This window comes from Pyrgilauda ruficollis, unplaced genomic scaffold (assembly GCF_017590135.1).
Source record: "Pyrgilauda ruficollis isolate IOZ18807 unplaced genomic scaffold, ASM1759013v1 scaffold120, whole genome shotgun sequence".
Taxonomy (NCBI): Eukaryota; Metazoa; Chordata; class Aves; order Passeriformes; family Passeridae; genus Pyrgilauda; species Pyrgilauda ruficollis.
The window spans coordinates 76,950-97,636 of NW_024510322.1; the positions used below are offsets into that span (position 1 = coordinate 76,950).

General features: G+C 34.8%; 1 protein-coding gene across 1 annotated transcript in view; it reads right to left on the minus strand.

The window, feature by feature from the left end:
- SPEF2 (sperm flagellar 2) overlaps positions 1–20,687 on the minus strand; it is a 74,336-nt gene that overhangs the window by 27,027 nt on the left and 26,622 nt on the right. Inside the window, exons 11-25 of the mRNA XM_041490207.1 lie at positions 20,488–20,618; positions 20,193–20,265; positions 19,600–19,697; positions 18,467–18,570; positions 17,732–17,979; positions 16,215–16,320; positions 15,267–15,424; positions 13,599–13,792; positions 12,056–12,183; positions 11,821–11,959; positions 7,305–7,442; positions 4,855–5,015; positions 3,790–3,964; positions 2,840–2,999; positions 725–826 (exon numbers count right to left, since the gene is read on the minus strand). Coding sequence (XP_041346141.1) covers positions 725–826; positions 2,840–2,999; positions 3,790–3,964; positions 4,855–5,015; positions 7,305–7,442; positions 11,821–11,959; positions 12,056–12,183; positions 13,599–13,792; positions 15,267–15,424; positions 16,215–16,320; positions 17,732–17,979; positions 18,467–18,570; positions 19,600–19,697; positions 20,193–20,265; positions 20,488–20,618 — 2,115 coding nt within the window. The remainder of the gene's footprint in view (positions 1–724; positions 827–2,839; positions 3,000–3,789; positions 3,965–4,854; positions 5,016–7,304; positions 7,443–11,820; positions 11,960–12,055; positions 12,184–13,598; positions 13,793–15,266; positions 15,425–16,214; positions 16,321–17,731; positions 17,980–18,466; positions 18,571–19,599; positions 19,698–20,192; positions 20,266–20,487; positions 20,619–20,687) is intronic.

Genomic DNA, 20,687 nt, shown 5'->3' on the forward strand with positions numbered 1-20,687 from the left:
ACTGTTGCCAAATAGAATCAATAAAAGCTGGGTTCTATCTTCCCTTTAAAACAGTTTTTCTTCTAGTCTAAACTTATCTTAAAAAAATTCTCAAACCATTTTCAATTTGGGACTTCCTTTGTTCAGACATCTCCTTTTGGCTGAAATGAACCATTTTGTTTGAAAGTTACTGGGTAAGACAGAAAAAGAGACAGAATGACTGAACAATATATAGGTTTTGGAAGAATTTGTCCATAAAGCAGTTTGGAAGAACAAACAAAATCTATGTCCTGCTGCTTGAATCCCATGTTGCTTGAAGAGGAGGGAATCAGAGAGAAACATCAGTGAAATACGCAAATGCCAAAAAATTCTTTCCCAGAACAAAACATTTCAAATACTGAATCCAATTCAATTGAATATTGAAGTGTGAGTAACAAAGATTTATGCAAAATCTTTTCTCTCAAGATGAATATTTGCTTAGTCATGACAAATTAATCAGATGAAATGAAACAGAAGACAAAAGGAATGAAAATCTTATTACTACCTTTAGTATATTTACCACAGAATGACTGGTGATTACCACACCAAAAATATTTCATGATTTCTCCAGACACAACTGACTTGCCTTCTTTTTCTTTCTTATCCATCAATTTTGCCTACTGTCTCTGCTTAGTATTGACTATCATACTAGTCAAATTAGAAATAACAATCACCTATCAATACAAGTAACCCAATAGTAACATACCCTCATGTTTCAAGGCACTGAAATATTCTTGCTTTATTTTAAGTGCCAGTTCTTCTTTCCTTAATTCTTCTGGGTCTATAGAAGCTGGAGTAGCTTTTGCTCCTGCAGGAAAACAGACCTCTCAGTCTTTGGATTTGCTTGCAAATTTGTGTATAATGAAAAATCACATTTTCCACCTTTCTTGATGTGACTATTTATGAGAACGCAAAGGTGGATACTTAGCTGCCAAATGTGATTTACATCTGCAAGTCATGCTAGGGTTAACACTGCATATAAATATACAACTGTATAACCCAGCATATACAACTGTACTAAAGTTGGTTAAAGAACATCCTAAATGTATTTCTGAATGGAAAATCATGACTGAATAAGTGTGCCTCTCATTTGATCCTAGATGGTCAGAATGTCCTGTTTGACCCTAGTATTTACCAATTTATCACAACCAGAACATAAATAAATGTCTTTTGAATAATACTTGTTTCTTCTGGAATAAATTCAAGTTTAACAAGCTATAGTAAAACTGTTATGGTAGTAGTTACCATCAAAGCAGTGAAAAGAATTATGCTATTTAAAAAAAAAACCCAAAAAAACAGAAAGAAAAATGAGATCTGTTATTTCATGCCCCTGCACTTCCACCTTGTTTTGAGTTATTTGTCTAAGATATTGTAAAGGTATTTTATCATGTTTTTAGAGATTGCATGGAATTCTGTAGCCACATGACTTTTACTATTATTGCTTTATCCTAGAAGAAAAGCAGATGGAGATGTTACAGAAAAAATTATAATGATATCTGCATGATGAATAAGGTCAACACAAAACAAATGGTCAGTTCTAGAAGTGATGAAACTACATATGGTAAATTGTATCACTCTGTTACAAGCCCATAGCCCCGTCCTAGGGAGTTCTCATGTTACAGGAACATGACAGTAACACTGTATTTGAAATTAAATCAAAGTTAGTACTTTAGCTACAAATCCATCAGTTCATACTTCATCTTCTACTAGGAAGAATGCATGCTTTCTAGCTGCAGTTCTGGTTTTCTGATTTTAGATAATCTTGTACCAGATCTGAACAAAAATTTGGTTCCAATAAGCAATCCATGAACTTCAAACTAGCATGTAACAGCTGCTCAGTTTTATCACAAAACCTTTCTATAAGTCTGAAAATCTGCTATTCTCTTGGCTAAATTGAAATGCTAAACTAAGCCTAAGGCTCCCTGGGGCTCACAACCTGGCTATGTATTTGCAAGGCTATGCTTCTGTTCACTCTGTATGGGCAGAAATAACCAGAGAGAGAGAGACAACTGAGCACAGTACAAACAAACCTTCTGTCAAAGAAAAAAAGTCAACTGTGTTATGTACAATAACTCTGCAGTTACAGTTTTCTCATTTGGAGTACCCGAATTTCAGGCTACCCTACACCCACAGGGCTTGAACTTCTCTCTTGCTGTGTAGAATATCTTAACAAAAGACACAAAAGTTTAGAATACAGGCCTCGCTTCCTAATGAAGTTATGACGTATTGCAGACAAAAGGTGAAGATTACATAAACTACTATCTCCACAAGGAAATAGTTGTCAGAAAATGTATAAACAGCCTTGTATGCCACAATTTCTTCCAGCACATTGCCTGTTTTTCTCTCTTGGAAATAAATTTCATATTTACACCTGGTGGGATAGATTCTTGCCAGGCCTATGTGCAAGAACTACCTCAATAGGAATCTGCTCTTTTTTAGGACTTCAGCTGTCAAGCAGGCATAATTTAATATGATTTTATTTGACTTGATAAACTAGCTTTAACTGTTCCATTCCAATACAGAACATGAAGAAAAAATAATATTTACTTCCTATTTAGAATATTTTTTCTACATATAACAACTACACATTTAAATAAATACAATTGCCATTCAAAAACCTTTCCCCTCCTTTATCACTACCAGGTTTTTATACCAACATCACATAAATAGAAATAGAAATATACAAATAGAAATATATAAATATTATAAATAGAAATTATATCCATATCAAATGTGTTGGGTTATTAATTTCTGTATTATTAATATATTTACATTTAAGTTATTTCAAGCACTGCTAAAACAAAGCTTGCATTTTAAATACCTTTTTTTTTAGGAGGTGATTTGGAAGATGCCGTTTTGGCACCTTTGGTATCTTTCCCAGCTGCTTTGCCTGGTTGTTTCTGTGCAGCTTTCGAAGATTTCTGTTTTAGCTGAAGTTCTTGTTCTTCTTCCATTTCTCTAAACTCTATTTCAGCTGTTACCTTGACACCACAGTCACACATAGTACAGTACATAGTATCAGCTCTGTGCAACTACTTTTTTAAATAACCTATGCTTGCTGAAATTACTTGATGAGATTCAGACACATTAAAAAAAACAAAGGAGATATTTTAACTAATTGACTAAATTTTGATTATTTATCAAAAATAAAATTCTGCAGCAAAAACGCAAGACAGAGACATACTGAGTTTAATTCTTGCAGTCACTGCCTGTGCTTGAGGAAAACATTCGAAAAGCAAGAATCAACAGTACAGAAAGCAAGCCTAGAGCTACATGAGAAGGGTGCAGAAATTAATTTATTTTAAATCATCAAAGAGAAAATAAAAATCTAACCTAGAAACCAACCATCTGAAAATCTTACCTAATTTACTTTAAGCTACATAGAAAAAAGAATGTAACCATAGGGTCTGAACATGTGAAAGGTTTGAGCAAACATTGCTTCACAGGATTAAACTCAATCCATCTTCTCACACTTCTATTGAGGAATAAGAGAAGAGTTTATAATGGAAGAAGATATATAGAGGTAACATTTGAAATATTCCTCAGTAATGGAATGAAAGGCTCAGTTGTAAGTATGGAGGTGCTGAAAATACAGACTGCAACATTTTCCTCATAGAACTACAAACATATTCCATGGAAATATCAGTGGTGGAGCAAGACATATGAAACTGAGATAATCAGTGCAAAGATTATGTGTTTACACTGCCTACTGAATGGGGGGGCTTTGACTGTACAATCCAGAAATCTTTAAGTAAATAAAACATTCCATACCATATCTGATACTGCTGTTACTGCTGTTCGCCATGTATCAAAAACAAGATTTTTATCATCCCTGCAAGTGGTCACTCCACTTTCAGAACTCTTATCCTGAAGATTACTCTTCTTAGTTCCACTCTTTTCTGACTCACCACCTGGTGAAGGTGGTTTCCAAGAAACTAAAGGAATCCTCAAAAATAAAATATAAGGAATAATTTAGATACTGCTTTATAAAAAGTGTCAATATCTACATTGGTGAATACACTGAAATAATGGAAATGATATTTTCAAAATTTTGCAATAGCAAAAAAAAAAATGGACGAACTTTCCTAATGACCAAACTGATGAGGTGTGTGTATGGCCAGAAAAATGTCCGGTTTAAGTGCAACAGCTAAAAAATAATAACAGATAGATAAAACTACATCAAATGACTGTGTGATCTGCTGATGAATTCCACATTCAGACAGATTACTCAGATAATTTCTAAATTCACTCTAATTAAGTTAAAAAATCAGGCGTTATTACTGATGGCATCTTCTACACTGTGAAAGTATCAGCTGGTATCCCTCATCTTTTAATATGGTGTTCAGTTTGGTACATCTTTGTAGGCTGCTTTGATTTACACCTGTTATTACATAACAGTTAATTATATTTACATTTACATAAAATTGATAACATTTAATTTTATTTACTGGCACAAATTTTAAACTAACTGATGTTCCACAACAATACATTACAAATGCGAGGATTGTGCTGTAAACTGTCAGCAATATAAAGGAAAGAAGGAAACATTTATATAATAGTAGATTTCCTCCTGAGGCAGCTTTTAAAATGTTTTGCAATTCAGCGATGCATTGGTGAATATGATACAGATAAATAAGTAAAAAATGAGGGATAAATGTAACCTCTAAAATTATTTGAGATTCATTATTTGACTATAATCCCTGGCTAAAAAATTCTTATTTCTCCATCCTTTGAAATATATACACATCTAATTCCCCATACTCCAAAAATCTATCAGTGCATCCTATTTGTTCATTTTATGTGTTCTGTTTGTTCAATTTTATGGTGCATTTCTACCTTCTTGATTCATCTTTATCTTCCTTCTGCTCTCCATTAATAATATCTAACAATGGGATTCTAGTAAAATCTTGAATGTCTTCTGTTGGGATTTTTCCTTCCATTGACCTATAATAGTCATGAAGAAGTCTCTTTGTATCTTGGAAACGATCCAGTTCAGCCTGAAGAAGAAAGGACAAAGAGATTGCAATTTTAAATTCAACATACCACAGAACAAATTCTTGTTATGACATGTTAACAGAATCAATTCTAAACCTTAAGAGTTTGAGGGAGAGCAAGAAACACAGTCATATTTGTTTTAAAATTTCTAATATACTGAATGCATACTTCTACTTACATCTATAATGTATTCACACTGTCATTTCTAGACAGTAATAAGAATCTGAATTGTTAAAATAGGAAAAGCTATTTACAATAAATAATGTTCAATGCATTAAATTTAATTACAATATACTATGATTAATATACATATTTCCCAGTAGCAACTACACTGGTGCTGACAAATTACATGGATCTTCTTGTTCAGAAGAAACAGTCTTAAAAGCATAAAATAAAAAGAATTATGTGATGGAGATAATTTTAGAAGTCACACAGTTTTTCTGGACCTAAGTAATCAACAGACTTTGAACACCTCAGTGTCGTGATGTTTTTGTGTGAATCATCTCAGAAGAAATCAAGTAAGATTCAAGAAACATTTAACACCTGTCATGTTTTGATTTATTGATTCAATATGGTGTTAGTTTCTAACTGACAAAACAGTACTAAATATTCATGGGAAAATGCACAAAACCACATTCACAAAACAAAGGATAAAGCCTTTGTGGTGTAAACCAGCACTTATCCATAAGTTAAGGAGGAAATATCTTCTAGTATAACTGTGCACATAGAAAGGAATGAAATCTGATAAACGGCATTTATACAAATCTATGTGTTTACACAGTTACAGAGCCACCTGGGGAATATATTAACCTCCAACAGAAAACCCCACAAATGGAGAACTCAATGATAAAGAAGCCTATTTTTGGCTGCTTCTAAAAAGAATAGTTATGACATAAAGTTACAGTTATTATATTTTTAGTCCTGTAGTTTTAGGATTAGTAATTCGTTTATTTGGGGGAATATGTACTAAGTAAAGCAAGAAGTAATGTTTTCTATTAAATTTTTCTTTATGAAAACAAAAGCTTGCAAACAGTTAATATGTGTTAGCAATTTTAAAGGTTATTGTGCATGTCCACAAAAGACAGATCAAATTACATTCATAGTGAATCTCCGCTGAACTCCATCATACATGCCCACGAAATTCTGTTAGAACTAGAATTGCAAGGATATAACTAGGAGAATAACAAAATATTTAAGCTCTGTAGTATAACTTTGTCTTCTTTATGCATATAGTTCAAGATGGATTTTTTAGAATATTCAGGACTATAAATATCCTAGTTACAGGACCAATGAGGTTCATATAGTCAGCAGTTTTTTGATATTTTGCCTCTCTTTTGTCAGTGGCCCAAAGTCTTTATTTAGGGCATTATGTAGACTCTTTGAAAACAAAGTTAACAATTTCCTTACTATAGCACTGACTATTTCACAAACATTTCTTAAATTACCACAACACTCACATGAGATAAGAGAGCAGGTCCCTTTTTTATTAAACATATAAAAATAGCAGAGAGAATTAAAGGGCTGAAAGCTCACCCTAAACTGCTTAGGCCTGGCTTTTTCAGCTAAATTAGCATCACAAGGCATGTGTTTAAAACACTGTTTTCATTGTCTTTAAATTTGCTGAAACTTTCACAGAATGGTCGCTCCAGTTTGCACAAAAGCCTGTCTAGCCAGACTAGTCAAGAATACTCCAATCCAGTTCTAAACTAATTTTATGCACCTAGAACAGCTATAACAGGGAAATCTTACTTCACTGCAGGACTTTGAGGTTACATACCTGAAAGCTCAGTCATATTTGAGAAACAGCAGCAAATGACATCTCAATCTCAAAACATAACTTGATTCTTTAGGGATTCTTTTTGTTGGTCAGCAGATAAAATTTCAAGCCACAACAGTGAAATAAAATTGAGATATGGGAAATACTATAACATCAAGTTGTGCATGATGTAATTAATAAACTAAAAGGAAATGTCAATACGATCACAGAAGGATAAAGAGCTGTAACATTTCTGTCACAAAACCCAAGATGATTCATTGGAGTTCAAAAAATGTTAAAAGTATCTATATAATAGAGATTGAAAGTTTTGGAGCTTGAACAACAAGAATGGTGTTTTTCTTAATCTTTCCTGTAATCCGAAGTTAAATGTATGGAATGCCATCTCTTTTCGTCTCTTAACTTTGTCTATAAATTCAGAAAACACATGAACAATTGCTTAAGTAATTTTTAATCTTTCATATATTTGGAGCCAACCATATGAAATTTCCCTCAGGCTTACTGCAGCAGTCCATACCTGCATAAGTGTAAAGAAATGGTTCATTGCAATCCCCCTACGATCTGGTAACCACTCTTCATTCATGATATCAGTACGTTCCAGCTCTGCTTCTTCCCTTCTCATGTCACAGATATCCCAGAGAAAATCTCTTAGGTCCTAAAACAGGAAACCATATATGGTAATTAAATATGAAAGAAAACTTAATTTTTTTTTTTTTTTTTTTATTGCCTGTGTATAGGGAAACTTTCTATCTGGGGTTTTTCCTTTACTGTTATAAATATCAACACCTGGTCAGGTCACATGCCCACAGAGGGCTGACAGAAAATTTCTTTACTAGTGTGCCAGAGCAAAGAACACAAAGATATGAGTTCAGTGTGCAGGCAGCCTTGCTTTCCTCAAGCAGAGAAAATCTACCTAAGCTAGACAAATATGAATAGCTAAGCTCTCAACTGCACCAAAAACTTTGCATTGGAATGGTTTGCTAATTAATATGCTAAGAATAGTACTCTCAGGGGATGGGCAGTATGAAAAATACTGAGAAAATTGTGTCAGATTTCAAGTGATTTTCAAACCTGAGTCGCTTCCACACCAGTTTTCTCCAATGTTCATTTAATTAAGGGCTCTTCAGCTAGTGACTATGTCAAATGGCACTACGGGGCTCAAATAGCACTACAGGGCTCACTGACAGCACTGAGGGCCTACTAAGCATAAAACATTATGCAACTTGTTTGTTCCCTATTGCCATCTCGGCATGGAAATAGTGTGACAGGCTACTATGTGTAAGAGATATGGGAGGAGGAGAGTGCTGTTAAATACAGTGCCAAGGTAGGACAAGATGAGATGTCTCCGGCTCCAGGCAGTTCTAACCTACCTGACCTGTTCTGGGACAGAAGAAAGGGAGAGTAGCTTAGGCTTCTGGTGAAGTGATTCCATATTCACCATGTCTTGGTTGCAACCTATTATGTCAGATTCTGTATCTCTCCCCCTGTCTGAAGACTTCAGATAAATCCACTTGTCCTCTGTTGGACAAAAGCCACAAGGAAGTTCCTGGGCTACCTAACACATCAATGATGGCCAGAAGGTACTCAAGGTGCAGGCAATCAGATATTCATGGCTGTTCACACTGTAGAACATGCACATAAGAATGTGCTGCTGGATGAAAAATATTTAACCTTATATCTATCGGCAGTGGTGAGTTTCCCTTTGCTGGCTGCCAGATGTCCACCAAACTGCTCTATCACTCTTCCTCACAGGAAAGGGGGAGAAAATATGATGGAAAAGTTCATGCATCAAGATAATGATGAGGAGATCACTCACCTATCACCATCATATGCAAAACAGACTTGATTTGGGGGAATTAATTTAATTTAATGCCAATTAATAACACAGCAGAATAATGAGAAATAAAACAAACCTAAAACTACCTTTTCCCTATCCATTCTTCTTCCCAGGCTTAATTTCACTCCTGACTTTTTTTCCCTCTTAAATGGCACAGGGAAAATGGGGAATGAATAATTAGGGTAAGTTTATTATAGATTTTTATCAGCCACTCCTTTCCCTCACACTCTTTCCCTGCTCCAGGGTGAGGTTCCTCCCATGGAATACAGTCCTCCATAGAATTTTCTGATCCAAGTCCTTCCCACAGGCTTCAGTTCTTCAACAACCACTCCAGTGTGGATCCTTTCTGTGTGTGCAACCATTTAGGACTGTACTGCTCCAGTGTGCATACTCCATGGGCCACAGCTCCTGCCAAGAACCTGCTCTGGCTGGGCTCTCCACAGGCTGCTGCTCCTTCACAGCATGTCCACCTGATACAGCCTGGGTGGACAGCATGGACTGCAGGGTGGAGATCTGCTTCCCTGCGGTCCTCCATGTGCTCCTGTGGAACAACCTGCATCACCATGGCCTTCACCACAGGCCACAGGGGAATCTCCACTCTGGTGCCTGGAGCACCTCCTCTTCCTTCTTCTTCACTGTCCTTGGTGACCATAGACCTGTTTCTTACATTTTCTCACTCCTGTCTCACAGCTACCATGCTTTCTTACAGAAGCCATCTCTGCAGCCCCTTTGCCACAGAAAACCTTCCATATAAATGCAATACCACACAAAAAAAACACACTAATGTTTTGTACAACTGACATATAACTTTTTCCAGTATCTTTCTTAAACATGTAACATGAAGGATTTTACTCTTTGTCCTCATATTATTTCAGTCACAGTTTTGATTTACTGTAATCAGTGGAGAAAACTGCAGAGGAATACAGTGAGTTATATTCCCCTGGCAGAAGCTGAAAGCATGTTTTATGAATGTCTACTTTTTCTCTCTCTTTTCACAGTGAAGCAGCTTCTCTCTCCTTTTATTGTAGTAAGGTGGTGAAAAAACTAAAAAGGGATGCATTTGCTCAGTCCTCTCCTATTTGGAACAAGAGAAGTAGTGATAGCAAGCAACTGACCATATTCAATGATAGCAATGCACTGAGAGAGAATTTGGAGAAATTGCTGGAAGACAGATAGAGATGTGCTGCTGAAGTGTGTTTTATCCACAGTAATTCTATGGATATTTAGGATATGTGCTGGTTTTGGCTGGGGAAGAGTTAATTTTTTTCAGAGCAGTGAGTATGGGTTATGGTTTGGACTCGTGCAGGAAACGGTGTTGATAACACAGGGATGATTTCGTTATTGCTCAGCAGCACTTGCACAGAGCCAAGGTCTTTTCTGCTCCTCATCCCAACCCACCAGCAAATGGGGCTGTGGGTAGCAGGGAGCTGGGAAGGGACACAGATAGGAGAGCTGACCCCAGATGACTAAAGGGACACTCCGTACCATACGGCACCATGCTCAATATATAAAGCAGAGGGAGAAGAAGGAAGCAGAGGGGACACTGAAAGTGGCTGTGTTTGTTTTCCCAAGTCACCACTAGGTGTGATTGGACCCGGCTTTCCTGGGGATAGCCAAACACCTGCCTGCCTATGGGGAGTGGTGGAAGAATTCCTTGTTTGCTTTGCTTCTGTGTACAGCTTTTGCTTTGCCTGTTGAATTGTCTTTACCTGAGCCCAGGAGTTTTCTCACTTCTATAATTCTCACCCCCACCCCACTGGTGGTGGGTCAATGGCTGAGTGCAGGCTGGGGTTAAACCACAACATCAGGCCAAAGTCTTGTCTGCCCTCTGGGCTTTGGGCCTTTAAGGAATTTTACATACATAACAAAATGGGGTGGGTTTTTAAATTTCCTGGTTGATATCAGAGAAATTTATTTTTCAGATATTACAGCTGGTATTTTCCAGTGTTTTAGGAAAGGTCCAGTTGAAATGACAGTGTTGAGGAGTCTGTGAGTTTGAGGAAAAACATTATGAAGATTGTCACTCTTTTCATTTCCTCTTTCCTTCTAACAGCAAGGAAGGATGGCTGACAGAATTCATACACTCAGGGAGATACAATGAGCATGGCTTTAACAGCATAGAGGAAGATCATCTTCACAATTGCACACAGGTTTGGGATTCACAATGAGTGAATGGGTTACTTAAGAAAATAATTCTGAAAATCATATATTCACTCCAAAGTTCTTAGGCTTAGTATCTGAGTTTCACTGCATCATACTGAACTATAACCTCCTCTTCACATAATTTGAACTGGATAATGTCAAACATGGATTTCTGTTATGAGCAAAAGGCCAAATGTTTTAATTTTATCTTTCTAAAATATAGGACAGAGTGACTCCAGTCTTTTTATAATGCCATTCAGTAGAAATTAGGAATATGGATGATGATTTTTCAATCTTCTACTCCATTCTCTTGGAATATTTCTATGGAAAAGGACATCCAATGCTTTTTCCATCTCAGATGAATTAATCCATTATTCCTCAAATATTCCCTTCAACTATAAATGTTGTCAGTATTCCTTTTCTCCTTTTTGGGGAGCATTTCTGATAGTACTCAATTAAAAATCATGTCTGTTCTGGAATGGAATCTGATTAATTCAAAGATAGCTCTATTTTTGCTTATACTAAATCTGGCTCTGTTAGGACATTTAGTTATGTATTTTTGTCAAAAAGAACTCAGGACATGATCTAGAAAGGATCTACCTGAATCAAAACATCCCGAGAAATTCTATGTACATTGTAAGTACAGAATTAGTTTTAGAAAGCAGAGACTATCATATAATTTACAGAAAAAATAAAATACTGCCAAGATTTTTTAGATTGTAATAGAAATATTCAACTAGTAAAACCTCAGAAAACCACAAAATGTAAAAAAAAAAAAAAAAAAAAAAAAAAGAAAAAAAAAAAAAAAAAAAAGAGAGCAGAGAAATATTTCTTTTACAGCATACCACAATACCACAGCAAAATGTAAGAAAATTATGGGCAAACAACAGAGGAATAATTTTAAAGGACAGATTATGCACAACAGGAAAGGACATAGTTTAAGAAGAACTGTATAGAGGAAGAAAGGAGTAAATTATACAATACATGCTATATCAAGTTTGTATACAAGGAAATAATAGTCTAGGATATATTGTAATTTCTGTCATTTACTTACAGTAACCCTTTGGTGTAGCTCAGCTTTTGTTTCTTCATCATCTTGCAGTTCATCAGCAATTGAATTAAAATCTGCTTGCCACTGAGATACAAACTCTTGCTTAAGATGTGGACGTTTCAAATAATCTTGAAATTTTTTTCTGTAAATTACAGTAAAAATAACTTTTGGGTTACAGAATGGGCCAAAAAAATACAAAATGCTAATATTAATGTAATAAGATACCATTCCTACTTACCTAATATCTGCTGTGTAATGAATTATAGTGTACTTTTCATCTCTTAGACATCTAAGTACAGTTTTGATTGTATTCATATATGTATTTTCTACCATTTCCCAGTAAGGTACTAAAAAATCAATTATCTCCTGTGAATTTTTAAAAACATCAAAATTAATTGATTTATGTCTTAGTAATTCATTTACCTGTAGTATTAGCAAATACACAAAAATATTATTTCATGAAATCATATTATTGATTTTTTTCCACTATGTATTTATTTTGGTTTACAGCTGATTACACACACTGTACCAACATATACTTTTATCCTGTGAATTCCTTTGGGAAAAACTGGTAGGTCTCTAAAGGAATGGAAAATTCCAGCAGAATATTCCAGTATCTGTTATTTTGGATATGCTCATAAAACAGGTGATGATACTGAATGATCACTGAATAAGAAAATTTGGTCACTTATAACTGTTTGAGCTCATAAAAATCTAAGCTAACTGCCTAGTGTTGCAAAAGTGATGTTTGACTGACTGTTATGAAATGTAAATAAAGGCCATGGCCAGAGGAAACCCAGCATATGTGAGCTGAAGGCAGTTAACAGGAAAAGCTGGTAAACATTAGGAAAACAATTACAGAACAAATTTCAAATCATCATTGCCCACCCTTGAAAAATCTGTATCTCAAAACCTGCATGCAGTCCCAGTCGCTCCTCTCAAAAAATTTACAGAAGTAGAACAGATTATAACTGGATTGGAGAACAAAAGCAACATTCAGCAAAATGAACATTTAAGAGATGCTTGTCATATCTTAAATGCCCTCAAAGGTTGATTATAGAATTCATTGTAGCTCTCAATATGTGAATTAGTGTCACTGTGAATTAGGGTCACCAAATGATCCAAGCAAAGATCATGGTTTAAAGTGAAGAAACAGAAATATTTTTCCAGAATTAACATAATTATACAAACTACATCACAGAAAAGAAAAAGCAAATGGCTTCAAAAAAGCTACTAAACCAACTAAAAAACATAATCATGGAAGAAAAGTCCATTGAGAGATACTAAGCACAACATGCAGATATACAGCCATTTCAGAAAACTCCTAAATTTCAGATCACTAGAATCTGAGTAAATGTCCTTGGGGAGAAAATATTAGGAAAAAAAATATACTAGGAGAATGATTAGTGCACACTCTCCTCATTCTTACTCTTTGTATGAGACCCACAAGTTATCCTTGTCAGAGAAAGAAAAGTGATCTAGTAAGTTTGTGTTAGTATTTCATAATAGTAAAAAGAATTACTGTTTTGGCAGCTGTGTTCTTTATCATAATTGCACAGAATTAAAAAACAAAATTAAATTTGAAAGTACAATTCCTTATTTTATGTATTTTAGTAGCAACTGTTCTTGTACATCTATCACAAAGTAATAGCATACCTTTAATTGAAAAATATTGAAAAAACAACATGCAGTGATGCAAAAGGTTTAGGTAGGACATACGTAAAACACTAAGAAAAATATATACTTTGTTATTTAAGATTTTCAGTTGGGAATTAGAGTACCTGGGGAAGTGGTTCATCTACATAAATCCATTCATCTGATCCTGGTTCGATCATTGGTGGTTCCTCAGGCAAGGGAGAAGGCTCATCTATAACTGGTAAAACCTTTTCTTCTTCATCTGTGACTGGTAAAACCTCTTCTTCATTTGTAACTGGTGAAAATCTTTCTTTTTCTGGTGGTATTTCTTCAGCAGACCCTTGATACAAATGTGCAATTAATACTTCCAAATTTATTTTAATTATCAATAAACAGAATTAGACATCTCTGCTGCTCTCATAGGTTCAAAGTAATGGAACAGATTCACTATTTTATTACTTAGGTGTTCATCGAAAATATACTCATGAAATCAGGAATTTTCAAAGAAGACTGGATCAGTTAACACCGAAACAAACTCAACATCCATAAATCCAAGGACCTAACAGGATGCATCCCCAAGCGCTGAGGGAGCTAGCAGACATAATAGCTAGTTGGCAGACATGAACACCCAGCTCATGGTCATCTTTGAGAGGCCATGGAGATCAGGATCGGTGCCTGAGGACTGGAAGAAAGCAAATGTCACCATGGTCTTCAAATCAGGCAAGAAGGAGGACCCAGGGAACTATCAGTCAGTCAGCTTCATTTAAATCCCTGGAAAGGCGATGAAGCCCATCATTCTGGAGACCATCTCTATCCACATGGAGGACAAGAAGCTGATCAGGAGTAGTCAGAATGGATTCACTGAAGGGAAAACACACTTGACTAACCTGATACTCTATTCTGCTTATATGAACCTAATAGTGAAGGACAGCTTGGATGCTATGAACATAGATATGGAATTAAACTTTATTAATTGACCCCAGGTATTATTTTTCCTTAGGGAGTAAATAGCCCTTAAATACTTCGATATAACAGCTGGATTCTAACTAAAAAATCTTCACTCTGTTTGCAACAATAGCGATTTTGCTATTGAATCTAGCAGGGCCATTAATTATACACCAGGCATATTAAAAAAACCCCCTATGAACTAGAAACCTTGCACAGGAGTAAAGGGATAAACTTTTACTGTTACAAGTGCTTTTCAAGTTTGTTTTTTTTTTCTTTTTGGTGGTGGAACATACATGAAGATTTTCTCATAATAGTTATGAAAAAACTCTGGTTATTTAGAGGTCGCTGTTGCTGGTTTACATGATGCATTTGTCCCCTTGGATGCTTTATTTGTTTTTCTTTTATTTTTTTAAAATGATTTTAAATTATTCCTTCTTTCTGAATAATAAGGAGGAAAAATGAAACAAAGATGTACCAAAATTAAATGTCAATACCACTTTTACTTATCCATACTTTTATGCTGCAACTGATATATATGATACTGACTGAATGTTCATAATGGCAAGTTAGACTTTCTTATGGTATCCCACAGATGAAAATACTGGCTGTAATTTTTAAACCAGGAAGAAAGGACTGAATTTAATGCTTTAATTTTTATGTGAAATTGGTCCATATATTCCGAAAAGGTGAAAACACAACAGAAAAGTTCAGGCTTCTGGTGCAGTAACTGGCAAATCCTCAGATTTTTTCAGGGGCAGCAGAAATGTAGGTTGACATATAATTTTATATAGTAATTATTAGTGTTAATTATGAAAGACAAAGTCTTTTGTTACTGAATTCTAGAAAGTAAGACTATGAAAACTTACTTTTATTCTGATTTTTCACAATTTCTTCTATTATAATATCCTTCACTGTTTCACACACAAGACTTTCTTCTGCCTCTGCATTTACTTTCACTAGATTGTTTTGATGGACTGAAAACCATTTCTCTAATTTTGGCCACGTCTTTAAGAAGCCTGAAATCCTACAAAAATCATATCAATGTATTAAATTAAAAGCTAACTAATGGAAATTAAAACATTTTCTAAAATTGATAACTAAAAGAAAAAGCAGATCATCTAATTTAACACTAAAACAACTCCACCCACATCAACCCCATCATTCTAAATATAAGAAAGTTTTCAGAATTCCATTGATAACTAGTAATGTATTTTTACTCTTTCATGTCACAAGTTATATTTGCTTTCTAATATCGCAATTAAACCAATAGTAATACATAATAGAATAGTCTGAAACAGTTAACAGTATCAAATATTCAGAAGAAAAAATTGTTCTTTATTTTCCTCTTTGTGTAAAGTTAAACATCTAGTGATTCAATTTAAATTAGAAAACTAAGTGAGTGGGTTTTGTAAATGTAGAACTGGAAAATAACATTTTACAAAATCTCTAACTCAAATCAAATGTATTTCACTTAAGGGCAGTCATGTGTGACAGACCTCAGATATAAGTGCACACATAGATACACATATATATACAGAATGTATACACAGTTCATGCAATATATACCTGAAAACTAAACTCTCCTTGGAACAATACCCTAGAAAATCAAAACACAACAATTCTTATTTTCCAGGAGGATTTATATTGTACAGAAAATAAAAATACCCTTTAGGATCCACATTATAGAAAGGTCTAATTCTTAACATTAAACATGTAAGTATTGTCCTATTGTCCTGCATCACATATGCCATTCAGATCAGTTATATGCCTAAACATCTGGCTGAAGTAACATTTTTGTACTTCATATAACTTACCTATGTAGCACCTGTTCCCTGGCCAAGTCAATCTTCTCTTCTAGGATTTCGGCATCTGAATTTTGATCGCTGCTCTGTTCAGCCTGAGATGCCTTTCTTTCATCTACTGTGTGGAAAACCAATATATAAGCATATCTTGAAAAAGGCAATTATTCAGACAGTTATCCACCCAAACTAAGATAATCATTATAAGAACAAATTCAGTGTTCCTTGATCTTACATTTCTTAACTTAAAAGCTGGGTAACAGCCAGCACCAGCCAACACCAGCAGTGTGTCCTGCCTCTTCCTCTGTTTAAGTGCATAGTCAATTATAGTACTAACATTTCCTTATGGATGCTTTTCAGCCATAAAAATCTCCAGATAAAGAGATGAAGCATTCTTGTGGGCGACTACTTCAGGCTTATCTACTCTACCAATTAGAAGGTATTGTCCCAATTTCATCCAAAGTATCTACTTTTCACAATGAACAGACATGCCACTTCATTAAAAGACAAAGTATTCTCTCTTTCTGCGTCTTCTTTAAATTTTAAAAAGCCTTTGATTCATTAGATTTTCAATTGGTCTTTTGACTCTTTCTACCATCACATTTACATCTTATGAAATAAATTCTATGTGTATTTCTGAGATTATATTAAATATAAACACATGTCACAAGTGTTTTGGCAGCACAAGGTCTTAAAATTAGCAATTTTCAAGTGTCTGTACATTTATCCTCACCAGATTTTTAGCAAAAGCTCTAAAGATTTTATCCCATCCTCACTCCTACCAATACATAAAAGCTAAAGGTAAATGGTGCTTTAACTCAAGCTATTTGCCATCTATGCACTGCAATGAAAACATCAAAGAAGAGTGTCCTCATAATTTGGATAATACACAACATACTCATTAAAAAAACTTCTGCTTCATCAACGTCTTAAAATGTGTGGTCTGGAAGTGAAACAGCTCTCAAAAAGCCTTTGATGTCTTTGCCTTGGTTGGCCAGAATTGACTTTGATTTCTGATAATTCACTGACTAACTGAAGACAAGACAAAGGCGGTAATCAATAGGGAATTTATTCTGGCATTCTCAGGGAATGAATATTGGCACATCCCTCTGTTTATAATTTCCTTTTTCCCTTTATAAGTGTGTCTCCTGAAGAAAAACACTATTTACAGACACTCACTTGTAATGCAGTATATACTGCATCTATTATAACTTGTGGTTTTTTCCTGCTGCTGTTTTATGTGATATCTAACACCACCCACTGTGCTATCTCAGCTGCAGTGAGAGTTCAAATACAAAAGAGAGTACAAATTTAAAAAAGCATATATACATGCACTTGTACACTTTTGATCTGCCTTTGACTGAAACAAATAGAAGTATCTGAAATAACCTGGAAGTATTCAAGGCACAATTAACAAAAGTTATACTGTGAGATATACAGAAATTGTCCAGTAATGCTATTTTGTATTAATTACTACAACTTGCAGATATCTGATTGTCATTTTACTTTGTTAATAGGAGTTGGAAACTTACACTTCATGTCAGCTGCACGTTTCAGTACCAGACTGTCTGAAATATCCAATAATATAGAAACATCAAATGCAGGTGAGGTAGGATGAGGCGTGTTAGGGGTTCTGGGATCTATAGCAAGGGAAAGCTTTTCAGAAATTGGATCTTTTGCTTCTACATCAATCCCTGTATAGGATTTTTCAAATAGCTTTGCCTGATTAATTGTCATTGGAAACCCCTCCACAATCCACCCCTTCTCTGGTGGTATTTGGCTAAAAGGAAATGAAGAACCAGAATTACACAGTGAAATGATAGCTTAATAATAAAACTGAAAGAACAGCTTGCTCTAACCATCATCCATTCTTAATTCAGTATGTTAAATTTCCTGATGCACACAGAATATGACAGATATTATTAGACTGTAAAGTAATGGATTTTAAATCAGAAGAAAATAACATCAAGTCTAATTAAAGGGAAAAAAATCAGAAACAAACAATTTTTGCTGTCTTGATAAATAAAGATTTTAAAACCACTCTATAGAGACTGCTCAGAGGTATAATTTAAGTTTTCTCAAATAACTTTTTTGCTGAAATAATAAATAGGAAAATCTATTTTACAACTTACACTATACTAATGGGAGTATTACAACTTAAATGATATTCATGTAGGAACTTAAGTGCTAACTGTACTTCGGGGTAGTTCAGACAATTTTTTGCCAAACAAGAGTAGATAAAACCAAGTATCTATACAATTTCATACGTAATGGCTTCCAATAGGATGTCAATTAGTAATTCATCAGGAACATTTTTGCCGTTCTTCAGCCATTTCTGTGATGCAGCACCAAGCTGGGCACGTACAGATAGCTGTGGAAGAGTGCAAGGTATGCTCAGAATGTCCATAATAGTCATTGAAAAGAGTCTTTGAAAAGTGTATAACTCCATATTTTATATCGCCTACTATTTATTTATTTATTAAATATTGGGGACAGTGGCTGTTATTTATCAATGTTCAATAGCTGCGGGGGGGGTCTATTAAGGATAATAGTTTTAATTGTAGAAAATGCCTACTTTAATTGAAATCTCCAGCAGATTTCCACGACTACACTCAAAAAAAAAAAAAAAAGCTGAAAAAAACATGATAGAAAAACCAAGGATATAAAGGCCAAAAAAATTAAAATTAAGTGTTTCTCACTTAATTAAGGGTTCTCAGCTTACTCTGATTTCCATTACCACTGATTATTTCATACAACAGCATATAAATTCATTAGTTTTACAGGGATTCTTTTATATCATAGCTCTGGAAGTAATTTTGAATGAGCAGTAGGCCAAAGAAATCACTGTAGAATTAAGCATTTTTTACATAAAGAAAAGAAACCTTGTCATGGGATGAAGTATCTGCTTGGCAGCAGCAATCAGAAATACATTTTTGCTAACTCAGAAATGTCATAGAAAATACCACATCTTATGTAAATGTGAGATTTCACAAGAAAATATAGAATTTTAACAAGATGCACAACTCTAAACATCATACAGAAGAACAGATTTTCACAATAAGCCCTTTTCATATTTCAGAAAATACAGAAAATACTTGAACTGATGTCAGTAATTCTGAATGATGAAAAAGGTGTCACCATTTAATTGACTTCACCATTTTAATGTCTTTTTATAAAGTAGAAGCTAAAATTGGACTACTAACCTTAGATAGGCCATTCGGACTGTTATCCAATTCAAATTCCTCCTGGATTTCTTCCTGGGATGGATCCTTTTCAACAGGACAATTGTTGAATGATGGACAATTGTTCCAAATGATGAAAAAGGTGTCACCATTTAATTGACTTCACCATTTTAACTAATGTCTTTTTATAAAGTAGAAACTAAAATTGGACTACTAACCTTGGATAGGCCATCCTGACCCTTATCCAATTCAAATTCTTCCTGGATTTCATGCTGGGATGGATCCTTTTCAACAAGACAATTGTCTAAAATAGGTTCTAAAATAAAGTTTGATGATGCTATTACTATGAAATTCGTTATTACAGATAAATAATAAAAGTACATGGCTTGTTATTGTTCTTTGAACAAATCAATACAGAAGGTACATAAAATTGTTAGAATAGTAGAAGCATTAAGAAATTCAGGTTGGAAGCAACTTCTCAATGTCACCTAGTTCAAATACAAGCTTCTGCTCAAAGTGGCATCAGTTATAAGGTCAGACCAGGTTTCTCAGTTGTTTACCCCATGTGATCTGGAAAACATACAAAGATGGAGACTACACCACCTCTCCAGGAAATCTGTTTCAGTATTTGGCTTTCCTCATGGGGAAAAGGCCTTGTCTTGTGTCTAGCCAGAAGGGTAACAAAAAGGGCTTTTGCAGATCTCTCCACAAAAGGAGGGCTGAGGAAAATGTCTGCTGGGACATGCAAATGACTGAGGTATCCCAATCCCCTGAGACACACAGGAAAATCTGTGCAACAAGAAATACTTACCTGTGGTAAGTTCTGTTGTGGGCTCTATTTGGAGCTCCTCCAGAAGATTTGGTGGTGAATTTGGTAACTTCTCCTGGGCCTTGTACCAAATATGACAGGAAATGGATTAGAATGAAAATTGCATCTTACAGAAAAAACAAGCCTGTAAATTCAAGCTGATTCTTCCAGTCTTACCTGTCAAAATTTAGAATTAGGTTTGAAATTGAGTAAAAAAATTCAAACATGCTTTTTTCCTTACACATTTCATCCCCTTCTACCTGTTAGAGCCAAGACCAAAACTGGGGAATATACTTACCTCATTTTGGTCTCCAGAACTCTCTGCTTCCTGTGAAATTATGCTGGATTCACTTTTCATTTCATTATTAAGAAAAGCTTCAATGGCCTCCTGAACCAGAGTACCAACAGATAGTACCTGAATATTGCAAACTAATACACAAAAACATTAGATAGCTACAATATGAGTTGAGTATACATACAGAGAAACTATTACAAGCA